The 15,622-nt window shown below is 37.1% G+C and overlaps 2 protein-coding genes across 3 annotated transcripts in view; one reads left to right on the forward strand and one right to left on the reverse strand.

Annotated features, from left to right (window-relative positions):
* LOC126965668 (uncharacterized) overlaps positions 1–3,290 on the forward strand; it is a 48,998-nt gene extending 45,708 nt beyond the window's left edge. The window contains exons 6-11 of the mRNA XM_050809382.1: positions 388–482; positions 730–971; positions 1,045–1,289; positions 1,376–1,625; positions 1,710–1,880; positions 2,011–3,290. Of these exons, the coding sequence (XP_050665339.1) occupies positions 388–482; positions 730–971; positions 1,045–1,289; positions 1,376–1,625; positions 1,710–1,880; positions 2,011–2,511 (1,504 nt within the window). The 3' untranslated portion in view covers positions 2,512–3,290. The remainder of the gene's footprint in view (positions 1–387; positions 483–729; positions 972–1,044; positions 1,290–1,375; positions 1,626–1,709; positions 1,881–2,010) is intronic.
* The window catches only part of LOC126965681 (autophagy-related protein 16-1), a 222,834-nt gene that overhangs the window by 180,127 nt on the left and 27,085 nt on the right, over positions 1–15,622 (reverse strand). The window lies entirely within an intron of this gene.

Raw genomic sequence — 15,622 nt, forward strand, 5'->3', positions numbered from 1 at the left:
TTACATAGCAGTGTCACTCAAGATTCTTGAAAAGCCCAAAAATTCTGAGCGGCACTCGTCACCTTAAGACATAACATGCTAAGTCTCATTTGACCAGTAATTTCACTAGCTACGGCGTCATTCAGACTGAAACACAGTAATTTTTACACATAACTGTTTCACGGCAGAAATTGACGCCGTTGTGGTGCCCATTATCTAGCCGGCATCCTGTGCAAAGGAGCCTCCCACTGGTAACAAGTTCATATCTCCATACGCAATCAACGATAGCTAATCATAACTAGAATTAAAACAAAAAAGGTGTCACCAGTTGAGGTTAAGCTTGGGAAAATTCACACGGCGACACAGTAAGAATAATAAGCCTTTTAAAGCACGCATTTCTTGTTACAGATCAGCGAACTATAATAATAAAACCGGAGAATGCGTTCTATCAAATATGGATCGTATTACCTTGGGTGGCACCAGCTTTTTCCAACCGAATGAAGGTGAGATGACGTCACAAAATATAGATACTAGTGTACAAAGAACATAATAATTAATTTCTATTCCTTACTTTCATCAAACGACTGGTTCATAACTATTAGTTATTAAATTACTCTTCGATGCATCGTGAATACTATCAACAATTCACACATTTAATTATTTTTAAATATCAATAAAATCGTAATAACGTACTTATTACACTGTACTGTTACAATAATAAAAAAATAAACTTATTAAAAATAATTTTAGATACCGACTACTTGGAAAACAACTGCGTTGAAGAGCCCACGAAGTTATGCGAATTTAAGAAAATGGGTGGACGAATTCTCAAAACAGTCGATTCCGTATACCAAGATGTACAAACAGTCGAAGAATGTCGCGAGCTCTGCTTGAACTCTCCGTTCCGATGCCACTCTTATGATCACGGCGATACTGGCGATCACGTTTGTCGATTATCTCATCATTCCAAAGCTACGCTTGCTGATATACAGGTTTGTGTATTTAAAATTCTTGAGCAGCCCGTTATGTGATCCGCATTCGCTATAATCACTGTAATTATTTCAGGATCCCTACTTGGAGGTTCCCGAAGCGGCGACGTACGAACTGTCTTCCTGTTATAATGTATCTATAGACTGTCGCGCAGGCGATATGGTTGCACGTATACAAACATCAAAACTATTCGATGGCAAAATCTATGCCAAAGGCAGTCCCAACTCTTGCGTCGTAGATGTAAACCAAAGTTTGGAATTTGAATTGCACATGGCCTACAACAACATCGAGTGTAATGTTAAACAAAACGGACTTGGAAGGTAATAAATTTTAATAAATCAGACTTGTTATTTCAATTTCTTAATGTTTAAGCTATTATTGATTATAAATTCTTATTTTGCTACAGATATCTTAATGACGTAGTCATTCAGCATCACGACACGATCGTCACTTCTTCTGATCTTGGCCTTGCCGTGACATGCCAGTATGACTTGACGAACAAAACTGTGGCAAATGAAGTGGATCTCGGAATTCACGGTGATATTCAAACAGGCCTATCAGAAGAAGTTATTGTTGACTCTCCTAACGTGGCTATGAGGATTACTGATAGAAACGGTGACGATACCATTGCGTCTGCTGAAGTGGGAGATCCCTTGGTATATATTTTATATTTGATTGTACAAATTCATCTACCTAGCTAATTTTATGAACAAGTCATTATGATTGTTATTTTCTTTCAGGCTCTTCGATTTGAGATCATGGACCCGAATTCACCTTTCGAAATATTTGTTCGCGAATTGGTTGCAATGGATGGTGTCGACTCGAGTGAAATTACACTGATCGATAGCGATGGTTGTCCCACTGATCATTTTATCATGGGACCTTTGTTCAAGTCAGCTTCAAGCGGAAAGGTAATACTTGCTGTACTATTATAAAATGTTGACAGTTAAGACTGTTGTGGATATTATTTTGTTTGTTTTAAATAATCATTGTTTGTTTTAAATAATCATTGTTTGTTTTAAATAATCCTTGTTTGTTTAGATTCTTCTATCAAACTTCGACGCTTTCAAGTTCCCGTCTTCAGAAGTTGTCCAATTCCGTGCATTGGTGACACCGTGCATGCCCACGTGTGAACCGGTCCAGTGCGATGGTGGGCCCAATGAACTAAGATCAGTGATGTCATATGGCCGCAGGAAGAGGCGTTCGTCATCGACTTCGCCTACTGAAGACATGCTGCTAGTGCAAACTATTCAAATTACTGACAAATTTGGATTCGATAAACAACGTGCCAAGAACGTTACCGAAGATTCTGTTTTCATTAGGGAAACTGATGCTACATGCGTTAACGCAGCGGGAGCCATGTTAGCTGCAGCTGCATTCATAGCAGCACAACTAGTCGTACTAGCCGTATGGACATGTAGCTGGCAACGTCGACGAGCGGCCGAAAAAGCCGCAGAACTATTGCCAGGACCTAATGCTCCTTCGCCACTTTGCAAAGTTTATGACGCTGGTTTCTCACGAGCGCATCAAAGGCACTTCTGATTAGATTTAAGTATCGATGAATAAGCATTTGCAATAGTAGCATAGCTTAGTTTAAATACCCCCGTCGAGTCTTTAACAGGAAAGTCCAGTCTTTCTTTATGTTTAAGGACATCGATAGCGGTTATTTAGAGTGCAACTCCGCGCCTGTCAGTACAGATTTAAACGGATTTGCATTAAGCAGAGACGGGGACGATCAAAGAAGCGTGTGTGATTCGGGATGAATGAAAGAGATGAATGAATTCTTGAATTTGTAATGTGTGGTGGAATGAATGAAATGAAACGCGTGCTTGTCGCCTTCTCTGCAGTCATCAACGGGACAATCGTTGTCGTTATCGAGATTATGTCGTAATTCTTAATAATATACATACGGACTACGTGTTTGTACTTCTTGGGTATTGTACCATATTTTTGAGTAGCGTAGCAGTAACGATATGTAAAATTAAATAGTTTGAAATAAAACATTTTTACATTAAATCATACGACAAAGTCATGAGACTTGTTGACGACTGTTCCGAAATCATAATTTATTAATTAGGATAGTTTCTTTTTTACTTTATTTATGGTCGTTTTCGAATTATACCTATAGTATAAACCATTAATGTAAAACAAGCTGTTTCTTTTAAGAAAAGTGTGTGCTATTTAATTTATGTAAGCATGAAAACTTTTATTGAACCTAGTGCCTTAGTAAGAATTTGCTATAGTTTTGAAATAGTTAAGTAACAAATTCTGCCGTCCAAATTGTAAAATTGCATACAGTGAAATAAAATGTCAACATACAACGCGTTTTAATTAGCTTTACCCTATTATACTACAATATATAGATCCTTTATTGAAATGCGAGGAAGAGGCAAAACAAGCCAAGTGCAATCACAATGTTTATTTTACCATAATTTTAAACTTTAGTTTTTAGTGCAAAAATTTTAGGACTAATGTAGATGGAAATGTTGGGATAGATCGGCCTATGACCAAGGACTTTTATTCTGGCATTCATACTCAAATAGCGTAGCCCGGGACTCATTGAAGTTAACCGCCAGATATTGGTATACCTAGATCACCCGTTGATTAAAGACCGACAGTACGGCTTTCGTCATGGTCGGTCGGCTAGCGATCTTCTGGTAATACATTGGGCGGCGGCAATCGAAAACAAGGAAAACGCCTGATAGTTCGACTGGATAAGGCGAAGGTCTTTTATCGTGTATGGCACAAAGCGCTTTAAACTGCCATCATTTGGGCTTCCAGATAGTTTATGCAAGTCGACCACCAGCATGTCGATGTCCACAGTTGTTTAAACCCGATGAACGCTGGAGTTCACCAAGGCTGTGTGCCATCTCCAACACTATTTCTTCTACATATCAATGACATGTTGGATTCTTCCAATCATTTCTGCCCCTTTTTCTTTCTACCCTATATTAAAATTAAATAAACTTGTAAAATCGGCTGTTTTTCTTTGCCTTACCATAGATAGTAGGCTACATTGAGGCACACATACCAATAACTTAGCAAATAGATTATGTTCTGCAGAAAATTTATTGTATCAGGCATTATTTCGCGGAATTCCATAAATATCCAAATGTAGTAAGTTTTTTAGATTTGTCTTTTAATCAATTCGACACGTGTTTCATTGAATCTCTCAAAAAAACTCACAGCATTTGGATGAGTTCTGCAGCTTTTGCCGTTAAAAAAATCAAAGTTGACTGATGGGAACACAGCTCGTTTGATCTATTTTGCGTACTTCCGGTTTGAATAAACTGTACTTGCGGTTCGTCTTGGTATTCGATTTTACAATAAAATACTAGACAGCAGACTAGGATCCGCTCAGCATAAATTCAAGAAATATATTTGAGACTTTGATTTTATTTACTAAGACTTCAACAAGTGTTGTTGCATTATGTTATGTTATTGTCAGTCCCTATGGTAGAGAGAAACATATTTCTATTGGCTTTCTATTTCTATCTATTGTCCCGTGTATTACGAGCCACGCACTAGACATGAATTCCACCTTCGCACGACACGCCATAAACTTAGATTTATCCTTATCATCTGGACGTGTGGCATCCGTCAAACAGTTCAATTTTCAAGGAAATTTGGTTAGTTAGATGGGCTGTTTATTTATTAAGAAACAGACAGTCACATACATAATATTTAGTTTAACAAAGAGGTGTTCATACTAAATAAGACCTACAGATTCCTTAAAGTTAATATTTTATGACATATTAAGAATAAAGGTAGGTACAGTAGAAAAAAAAATTAGACAAGAATAAAAATGAGGTATAAGTAAAAAAGTTAATAATAAACTTTTTCTTTTACTCAAATTTAAAATAAATAAATAATTTATATTACAATCGTTCACATCCCCCTTTTTTAGCACACTTAAAACATTCGTTTTAAGACTGTATAAGTTTTCTTTTCTTAACATCATGTTCAGAAAGCATCCTTACACAAACAATGAATTCAAGCTCTAAGGATGATTGTTTTTTTATGACAATAAGGGACGAGACGAGCAGGACATTCAGCTGATGGTTATTAATACTCTCTGCCCATTTTAATGCAGTGCCGATCAGGATTCTTAAAAGCCAAATCTCTGAACGGCACTACAGTTGCGCTCGTCACCTTGAGACATAAGATGTTAAGTCTCATTTGCCCAGTAATTTCACTAACTACGGCGCCCTACAGACTTAAACACAATAATGCTTGCACATTACTGCTTCACAGTAGGAATAGGCGCCGTTAACCATAACGTGGGTACCAACCCATAATCTAGCCGGCACCTTACAAACTATTTTTTTATGTATATTAACACCCATTGTATAATACTCTATTTGAATGAAAAGAGTGAACGTTGAGTTTCTTCTATGTTCTTCTCACGCGCTCAACTTTATCCGAATATATGGTAAATTCAATAATTTAAAAGAAATATTTAAATAGACTTTACAAAAGCGCTTAGTTTAAGCCTAATTGAATAAAGTTTATTTGACTTTGACTTTTGACTAACTAGGAACAAGTGTTTACTTTGACAAGTAGGATTTGTATTGGGAACTCGAAAACAAAGTGCATGTAAAGTAACGTAGTGTAAAGGAGCATCAACGTGATAATTTACGACTTTATAAAGTAACCGAAACAAGTGGGACCCTAGTGGGACTCCACAAGAGTCTATTTCGGTTTAACAAGATGGAACCACCAACACAACAGCTTGAACGATTCCCTATGTAGAATTGTATAAAACGAAAAAGATAGCTGTGTATACCAAGTCGATAAAGCTTATGTAATAAGGTCTTACATAAGTCATATTTTGTCAAAAGCTTTAGCTAAATCAGTTTATACGGCATCTATCTGTAAGTTATAATCGAAAGCATCAAAAATGAATTCACTACGACTTATTAAGATTCGTATCAACACTTCGACCTTTATAGAAACATCGTTGATGTGGAGTTATATGACGCCTTACAGCCCATGATAATTGTTCTGAAACCAGTGGAGTGCCTAGGGTTATATCATAGGGCAAGCCAAGCTAACACTGGAGGTTGTTTAGCAATAAAAAAATATGCAGTAAGAATGATTGTGTAAATTCTAGTGTATAACCTTTAGATAAATTTTTAAAAGAATTCTAGATGCTAGGAAATCCCTAAATTATTATCAATATAAAATATGTACACTATTTACTTTGTAGGTATCATGTAGATAAAAACATTCTGCCTAAAATATTGTGTTTAAGTAGTATAATGCGGTTGATATATTGATATTTAAGTTATTCAAGAAGACATCGGCTGTGTGGTTTTGGATACGTCTATATATATAAGTCAGGATATATATCCTGACTTCATTGATACACTGGTTTTGTATTTAGTCGAATATTATATCTTCGATCGAATACATCTGTCCTGGTGTTCTGTCCATACATGCAACAAGGAGTATTTCCTTCAAGATGGAGCAGAACTATGGAATATGTGGTTTCTCTGTCTTGTTTCTTCAATCCGTTTGCCCTCAGTCTTAAGGCTGTCTTTGCCTCTTCCTGTACGACAAAATCTAAATATTCAAGACAAACTCAAGCGCGGATGATAGGTTCTCATGTATCCAGTAGCCGCTACGATCACTAAGCGTTGAAGACTCCGATGTTTAGATTTTACTGTCGTTAGTCGTGATACTTTCTTTTACCAATTAGCCTTTAACAGTTTTAAAAAGCAATATGAGGCCTTCTTTGTTTTGGTTTCGATATGGCTCGCCCAATTCAGTTAATTATGAAGGAAGATTAAAGTAAAAATTAAGTAAGTAAGTAAAAAAATAAGTTTGGTGGCTATGATTATGGTAACATCCTCTTGTTTATGAAAAGGATTAATACTGTCCTTTTTTAATTATTTAGTATTGTCAGGTAATCTGCAAAACCGATAGTGGTGTCTCGTCTCCTCTTTCATTCAACCTCTTTAGGAGGCTGTTCACTCCTTTCGTACCCTCTAACTACTTTAGCTGTCACGGTAGTATTCACCACTACCTGGACAGCCATTTTGCTTACCAGTTGGGTAATCCAGTTCTTTATGACTGGTTTACATGAAATTCTAGTAGGGCATGGTTGTGCTGCTGTGATTCAAGGAATTTTACATACAACCATACTAACTTCCTTGCATTGTGTTTCCTGGACGATAAGGTATAGGTAACTAGAATAAAAAACGCGTACACCTTCCTAAAAGGCTGGCAACGTTTCTGTGATTTCTCTGGTGTAATAAAATTACAATAAAATTAAAAATAAGAGAACTTGGATAAAAAATATGATGGAAGTAGGAGAAGACTGAAAACAATCATTAATAATAATAATAATATATTTATTTCGGAACAATAACACAAGGCGAAGTACAAACAGTGAAACGACGATAGCAAGAAAATTAAAATTAAATGTAGTTTTAACAAGGCCTTGCTCCAGATACAGAATTGAATAATGTTACATCATTGACGTACATAAACAACTAAACTCCCAAAAGCTCATTAAAAGGTCGTCAAAAAATGTACGAGCGGCGTACACACAGTAAGTATACACTCGTGCAGATAGCATTAAGACATCCATTCAAATTAACACCTTGATTCGTGGCAGTAATGTTCAAAGTCTCACCCCCTTATTCATAATAGTCTGCTAACTTAAAGCATTGCTAATTCTCACTCTGTCTTCTTCTATTGACCTAAGTCAGAATGAGAAAAAATGCTCCTTAGCGGCTGTTTAAAGTTAGCGGACCATTATGAATACGGGGGTTATTGTATACGATCGTTAGAAAGCAAGAACATTTAGTTTTAGCAATTGAAATGTAATTTATAATTTATTGTATTTAGAAAAATAATTAAAAACGTCACGTTAGTTACACAATTTTGTTAATTTAAAGGAGCACTTACCTGAAATACGACACTCCATTCTTTTTATGTTTGGATAAGCTGTTCTTTTAATTTTAAACACTACTGATATTAAAAGCCATATACAGAACTGCAATTTTCACATTTATGCAGATGATAATATATAGGTATAAACCATACAAAAGCTTAAAGAAGATCTAGCCAGAAAAGCCTAAAAATTTGTCTAATGTTTTGACTAAAAAACCCGGAGTGGTAAAGCCAGTTAAAAAAAGAAACAATAATGATTTTTCGTTTATTTCCTGTATTGTTTATTCCGATCTACAGTAGCTGCGTGAATGTTCCTGTGTTCTGTTTCGTGTTCAGCTTATAGCCTCCCGCAGCCATGCCAACTCTCATGTAGCGATTAATTTACGTATTTATCCGTTTATAGGATAGATTTTTTTTTCGTCAATTTATTGAAAACAGTAAAAGTTCTATCAACTACAATTAATAAAAAATTTATTGGTCAAGTTATGTTAGAAACGTTACCACAACGAACGAGCCGAGCGTAGCATGCCATAGCAGCGGCCGGCGAGTGCCAGAACCGTATTGTAGGCGTTTCCCTTTCTTTTCTCCCTATTTACAAATTAGGGAAGGGGGGAACTTTCTGAGTTTATTTTAAGTCTTTTGTATTTAAGTGTACCTACTAAACGTTTCAAAATAAATATTATTCTTCTACTTCCTTCCTTTCTTTTCTGACGGACAGATTTTCGCACATGACAAAGTATGTCATTGCGTGGCATTGTATTCAAAGCGCGGTCGAAACACAACTGAACGAAAACTCTGCCTAATAGACGCGTAAGCAGAGTTTTGCTTCAGACAATTTCTGAGCGGGATTGTGAGTCTAGTTGTTTATTGTATGTCAATGTGTTCCATGCATAAAGTGTCTAGTATATAATTAAGTAATTAATTGGTTTTTTGATATTAAAATCAAAACACATAAAACTATGCAGGACATATCAAATCAAATACTGTTTATATATCATTTTGTTCAGTTCAGTGTTTAATGTGGCGAGTGGGTGAATGGGTGTGGGCGTGAGTGTAAATGAGGTTTGAGAGGAGTGTTCCAAAAAGTTTTCTGTTTCATCTTAACCACGAATCAAGTTCCATTTTACATTTGCTCTTGGTAAATAGAGACTGGGTAACTAGATGTAGTTGTATCGGAGGACAATCATTTAATCAATGTAACAAAGTGATCATTACAATCTAAGAAACGGATTACATTTAGAACGGGACGTCTAACGAGAATTTTGTATACAGATGCTTGATTTATTATTAAAAAAACATAAACGGCGGAGATTGAGGTAACAAACATACAAATAATACAGTCGAATAAGGAACCTCTTCCTTTTTTCGATGTCCGTTAAAAAAAAGTCCACACGTCCAATATCTCGCGTAATCCAAGATGGACGCTAGTTACTGATTCACGAAACGTACCAGCTGATAAACATTTACAGCGGTATTCAAAACGCAAATCAGATGAGATGTGCTCTCACAGCTGGACGATCACTTGTGACGGTGTGAAGGCTTGCGTCGGCGGCGGCGCGGCTGATTAGATCGCAGCCCGCGCACGCGACGCTCGTAGCACGTGCCAACATATTATGCGCTCCATTAGCCATTATCATATAAAGAATTTAGCAATTTAATCTTGCTAGTACGTAGTAGTGCACACTAAAAATCTGTAAGGCTTTAAATATTATCTGTAAATCGTCTGATAATAAATACAGTCACCAAATGGCACAACGGATGATGGGAGCGACGGGAGGCGCAGTGCTGGTTTGAAAACCAGCAACCGTGCTGGGTCGGGACCACTTTGTAACGTATAAAAATATAATATATAGTATAAAGCTTAGTAAAGGGTCGTTATAGAATTAAATGAAGCGCCACCGAACGCGCAAGTTGAACCATACAATAGTATAGCCCGCATCATATAACCATAACAGTCTTGGATATCGTCCTATCAAACGACGGTATCTAATAAGGCTGCATATCAGACAGTAGGGCTAATTAGGGAAAACTTCCACATCCTAACCAGAATCCTAACGGGACTCATCAGACTTAACACACACCACTCAATCCTAAGCCTTAGAAATTGTAGAGCATGTACATTCTGTAATAGTGCAGTTAAAACCCTGTTACACATCCTCTTTGAATTTGGTCTTTTAATGTGTACACGTAGCATCTTTTTGGGAAGTCCAATTCCAAAAACCATATGAGATATGCCAGCTCACTGTCAGAGATATAGTAAGATTCAAGAAAAGTAATTTAGCACCCATCTGTTGTGCAGTAGGTCTAGCGTCGTCCAGAAGTAGCAGTGGTCTAAGGCCACCATCCTCGTTGTTAAGCAGCTAGTTCTTCCATCATGGTTTTCTGTTGCTGATAATAGATATCTGCCGTAATAATTGGGCCAGATTTTAGAAAGCTGTGAACGACTAGCACTAGACTCCACCAAACACTCACAAGTAACTTTTTTGAGCGTACTTCTTCATTATCCACATTGGTCTCCTACCGTCCACGGGGTTCATTTGGAGGTCGATATTTCCAGAACTAAAACATTATAACCAAAAACGTACGGTGTTTATCTTTTTCGACACGAGCGCACATATCGTTAATACTTCTAGCTGATTCTGCGGCACTTGTGTCACGGGAGAACTCGTACTCCCAAATAAAGCGATATTTTAGTTAGTCACTTGTGTGCCCTATTTGTCTTGCTGATAACGGAGCAAATTTCGAGTCCATCACCATTTTAGTTGGTCGATACATAATAAGTTGTCTGTAAGTTTTGTTTTTTGCCCGATATCTCTCTGACATTTTTTGTCATAGCCCCGAATTCACAGTCATAGTATGTGATGTAGAGGAGAATAAATGTATTTTTTTATCTTAATGCCTAGTTCCTTTCTTTTCATAATTTCTTTCATACTTTGTGGTTAATGGTTGAAAATTTTGATACGATGATGAGGTTAAATCATCAGTGTTTCCGGGAAAATAGCTGTAGTGTGTGTATCACTTTTATACACCTATGCACACACTCATCTCTCCAATTAATATATAAGTAGTTGAATAGCGTAAAAAAAGAGTTTATAATCGCAGTCAGACTTATAATCATTTAATACCCGAAGTTCCAACATCGCATAACGATGGTCCTAGCTCTTCAGCAATTCATGAGTGTTTAGTGTTAACACGGATTTAATTAATGTATATATTTAAGAATAATTATTTACTAAATATAATTATAGTAGGTACACAAGAGCACAGATACCAAAGTACAGATTGCTTTAAATTTAATCAGTATGACTTGTAATAAATTGTCATGGTATTATTCAATAAATAATTAGATTATATCCGCGAGCCGGCATATCGGACTAGATGAAATATGACTACAAGTCAGAAATGGCCCAATATAATGAGGAACACGATTACATGCGTTATTTAAATGAAGCTAGCCTTAGAACACGCTTATAATAATTTGCTTATCGTAATTCCTTTGATTCAAGTGGCAGATTTATTAAACTGTTACATGAATTTAATACTTAAGAGTTCGCAAGCTTACAATCCGATCTGCTACAAAACTTTAATAATATAATATAGAGGTGAAGAATAGTTGGAATTATATTTAACTAGCTGACCCGAATTAACATTAACAAATTAACCTTTTTATACATTTTTTTACTATGAATAACGTGCACATCCTCCTCTTGCTCTAATGACTGCTTGCATCCGGTCAGGCATGCTCTGGATCATGTTTTTAATGTTCAATTTCGAAATGGTCTCCCAAGCAGTGATTCACTACATTGCGCAGATGGTTAAGGGTTTGTGGAGGGCTGACACCGGACCTAATCTTTCTTTACAGCATGTACCAGATGTGCTCTATTGAATTTAAGTCTAGACTGCGAGCTGGCCACACTAATTTCTGTATACCTACTGCATGAAGGCAGTCCTCGACACGTCGAGCGACGTGCAGGCATGCATTATCGTGCATCAAAAGAAATTCTTCGAAACCTATAAAGCCAAAATAGGGCACAACATGATGCTGGAGAATGTATTCGATGTATCGATGGGCGTTTAGTCGGCTGTTGACAATTACCAACTCTTTAAGAGCTTCCGAACTTATACCCGCCCAGACTATTATCGAGACTCCATGGAAACTTACACTTTGTGTATTCGCGATGGGACAACTGTAAGACGGTGGTTACTAAACATGTCTGAACGGATAATATTGACATCTCGATCAGACGTGCACCTAAGTCCTCCACTGCAGGGTCTCCACGAGCAGCTTTCTGTTTCTTGATAGCGTTTCAAGGATTACTGCATTAAAGGACGGAGTACTAGCGTTTCAAGGATTACTGCATTGAAGGACGGAGTACTAGCGTTTCAAGGATTACTGCATTAAAGGACGGAGTACTAGCGTTTCAAGGATTACTGCATTAAAGGACGGAGTACTAGCGTTTCAAGGATTACTGCATTAAAGGACGGAGTACTAGCGTTTCAAGGATTACTGCATTGAAGGACGGAGTACTAGCGTTTCAAGGATTACTGCATTAAAGGACGGAGTACTAGCGTTTCAAGGATTACTGCATTAAAGGACGGAGTACTAGCGTTTCAAGGATTACTGCATTAAAGGACGGAGTACTAGCGTTTCAAGGATTACTGCATTGAAGGACGGAGTACTAGCGTTTCAAGGATTACTGCATTAAAGGACGGAGTACTAGCGTTTCAAGGATTACTGCATTGAAGGACGGAGTACTAGCGTTTCAAGGATTACTGCATTGAAGGACGGAGTACTAGCGTTTCAAGGATTACTGCATTGAAGGACGGAGTACTAGCGTTTCAAGGATTACTGCATTGAAGGACGGAGTACTAGCGTTTCAAGGATTACTGCATTGAAGGACGGAGTACTAGCGTTTCAAGGATTACTGCATTGAAGGACGGAGTACTAGCGTTTCAAGGATTACTGCATTGAAGGACGGAGTACTAGCGTTTCAAGGATTACTGCATTGAAGGACGGAGTACTAGCGTTTCAAGGATTACTGCATTGAAGGACGGAGTACTAGCGTTTCAAGGATTACTGCATTGAAGGACGGAGTACTAGCGTTTCAAGGATTACTGCATTGAAGGACGGAGTACTAGCGTTTCAAGGATTACTGCATTGAAGGACGGAGTACTAGCGTTTCAAGGATTACTGCATTGAAGGACGGAGTACTCGCGTTTCAAGGATTACTGCATTAAAGGACGGAGTACTAGCGTTTCAAGGATTACTGCATTAAAGGACGGAGTACTAGCGCAAAAAGTCACGTATTACACAATAAAGTCTCAATACAGTAAACTATCAATGCATAAAATAAGAGTGTTATTGGTATTGAGTCTAGGTCGATCAGGATTTGTTGGAAGAAACCGTAAAAGGTCTCTTTCAACAACCAGATCGTCAAAACGGTGTTTGGAAATCTGTTTGCAATACAATACAATACAACGCCCAAAAGCCCAGTTTTAAACACTATGTTTTGATGATTTTGCGTCTAGGCACTTACTTAGTACATACACATTTTTATAACAAAGTAAAGAGTTTCAAAGAGTAAAAAGGAAATTACAGAAAAAAACAAAAAACGGCCACAAGTCCCATGAGAAGGAAAAATCAAAAATAAAGTGAGTTTGTAACTTAATAAAATCTTTTAGGTGTATAATAAATCGTTAGTAAAATGTGCTCCTACACTGTATACATAATGCAATCCGTCTTATAATAGTATATTACGTATCTAGGGTGAAAAGTAGGTCATTCTCACCCGCGAAATATTGACTATAGACTGAATATCATACGACAATCGCGGGTGGCAATGTCCTACTTATCTCACGTGGTGCGTATACGATTTTTTTCCCCACCTGAATGAAAAGCTTGCTTTTAGTCCCTGGTACGAGGGACAATAGTCATATTGCCGGGAGAGAATCGGCCACTTTTGTCCCTCGTACCATGGACTAAAAGACAGCTTTTCATCGAGGTGGGGAAAAAATAAGTTTTATTGTATTCTCTCGTAAATGGTGTACTTACACTTGAAAAGTGATGCCACTACGCTTGGGATGAAGATTCGTATAATTCCTACACGACATAACAACGCATGAAGGCATTTTTAATTGAAAAATCCTTGTTCAGTTTGTTCAAAAAAATCTCGTCTGACAGACTTTCAATCGCGCTCACTCGCCTAACCGAACTGATCCGCGTGTCAAGACAGTTTTTTAAGCCCAGCCCACTACAGGATAGTTTAAGTTGCGCTATTTTAAAGCGTAAGAAATGCTTCCATGTTTTATATGCCTGCACGGAATATAACATATTCATAGCCAAGTCAAAGTTAAATAAACATTATTCAAACAGAACATACAAGAAACTCAACGGCCACTCTTTTCAATCAAAGAGAGCATTTAACAATGGCTATAATATACATAACGAATTAGTATTTAAAGTGCTGCTAAATAATATAAATTATTTCATAAAAAGTAATAAATAATTAAATATTGGATGCATCAACCACTAGAGCTAGAATTCATTGTTTGTGTAAGGATGCTTCCTGAACATGGTAGTCGTGATTACTGTCACAATTAGTAATCGCATCCAACAAATACAATGATTTATTAACTATAACTGGTCGACCTGGCACCACAAGCAGCACCCGTTCACGAGTTGACGCATGGACGAGCCATCGTTCCCTTGGCACATATTTGAGGAAGGAGACGACCCGGCACATGACGCCGCCGCAAGCAATGCCATTCAGTGAGTATGCCGAACCATGTCACAGCATACCTACGCATGATAACTACAAAGTTACAAAATTTATACTCACAAAGCAGGCTAATGATTCTATGTAATGCAATTACAGTGGATTCTTTATAAACAAAAGAATATATTTTTATTTATTTATTTATTTATTTATACCTTAATAAAACGGCGTAAGCCAATTACAATATTAAAGTAAGAATTAATTACAAACTAAACATATTACACAAATAATAGTTAAAAACAAAGTTTACTGTAAATAACTAAAAATTAATTAACATCCAAATACCGTTCATCCATTCCTCTCACAAAAGCGCAAGCACTCTGTTAAAATCGTCTGCCATCCATCCGCAAATAAATCACAAGCAGGGTTGGCTTCGAGAAGAGCGTTGAGAGCAGAGAGAGACCTCCGGTATAGGTGAGTTGGTGCGAGCCACAGTACGTTATGTCGGACTCGCGAATAATCTATGCCTGCGCCTCGAACAGTAATTGTCCGGTACAAAGATTCTACATAGCTCAACATGCAAACTCGGCGCATCTATATCACCTCTCAGAACTCTGCACATAACTGTGAGCTGCTGTCGTTTTCGCCTAACCTCGAGGGAGTTGTAGCCTAATGTACCCAGAAGAAATTTTGTGCGATACATATACATATTCATATTACACTCATAAGATTATACAATCTTAAAATAAAGAATTATTATTAGCAGGATGACAGGAGCATCTGTTTTTCCACACTTCTTTATCCTTATAAAGGCTTTTTAAATAAGGCTTTTTTGAATTTAGGTGTTAGACATGTGATATTATTTGGAATTTTATTAATGAACTGCACACTGAGACAAAATAAAAGAATTTTGTATTTTACTGAGTCTCGTTTTTGGAATAGCGATTATTTCATTACTTGTATTGATATTGCCATACTAAATAGGTTCTATTAACAGAAGTGCCGCGGTTGTAAATTGTTTTTTTATAAAGCTTACA

Source organism: Leptidea sinapis, chromosome 8, assembly GCF_905404315.1.
Source record: "Leptidea sinapis chromosome 8, ilLepSina1.1, whole genome shotgun sequence".
NCBI classification, from domain to species: Eukaryota; Metazoa; Arthropoda; class Insecta; order Lepidoptera; family Pieridae; genus Leptidea; species Leptidea sinapis.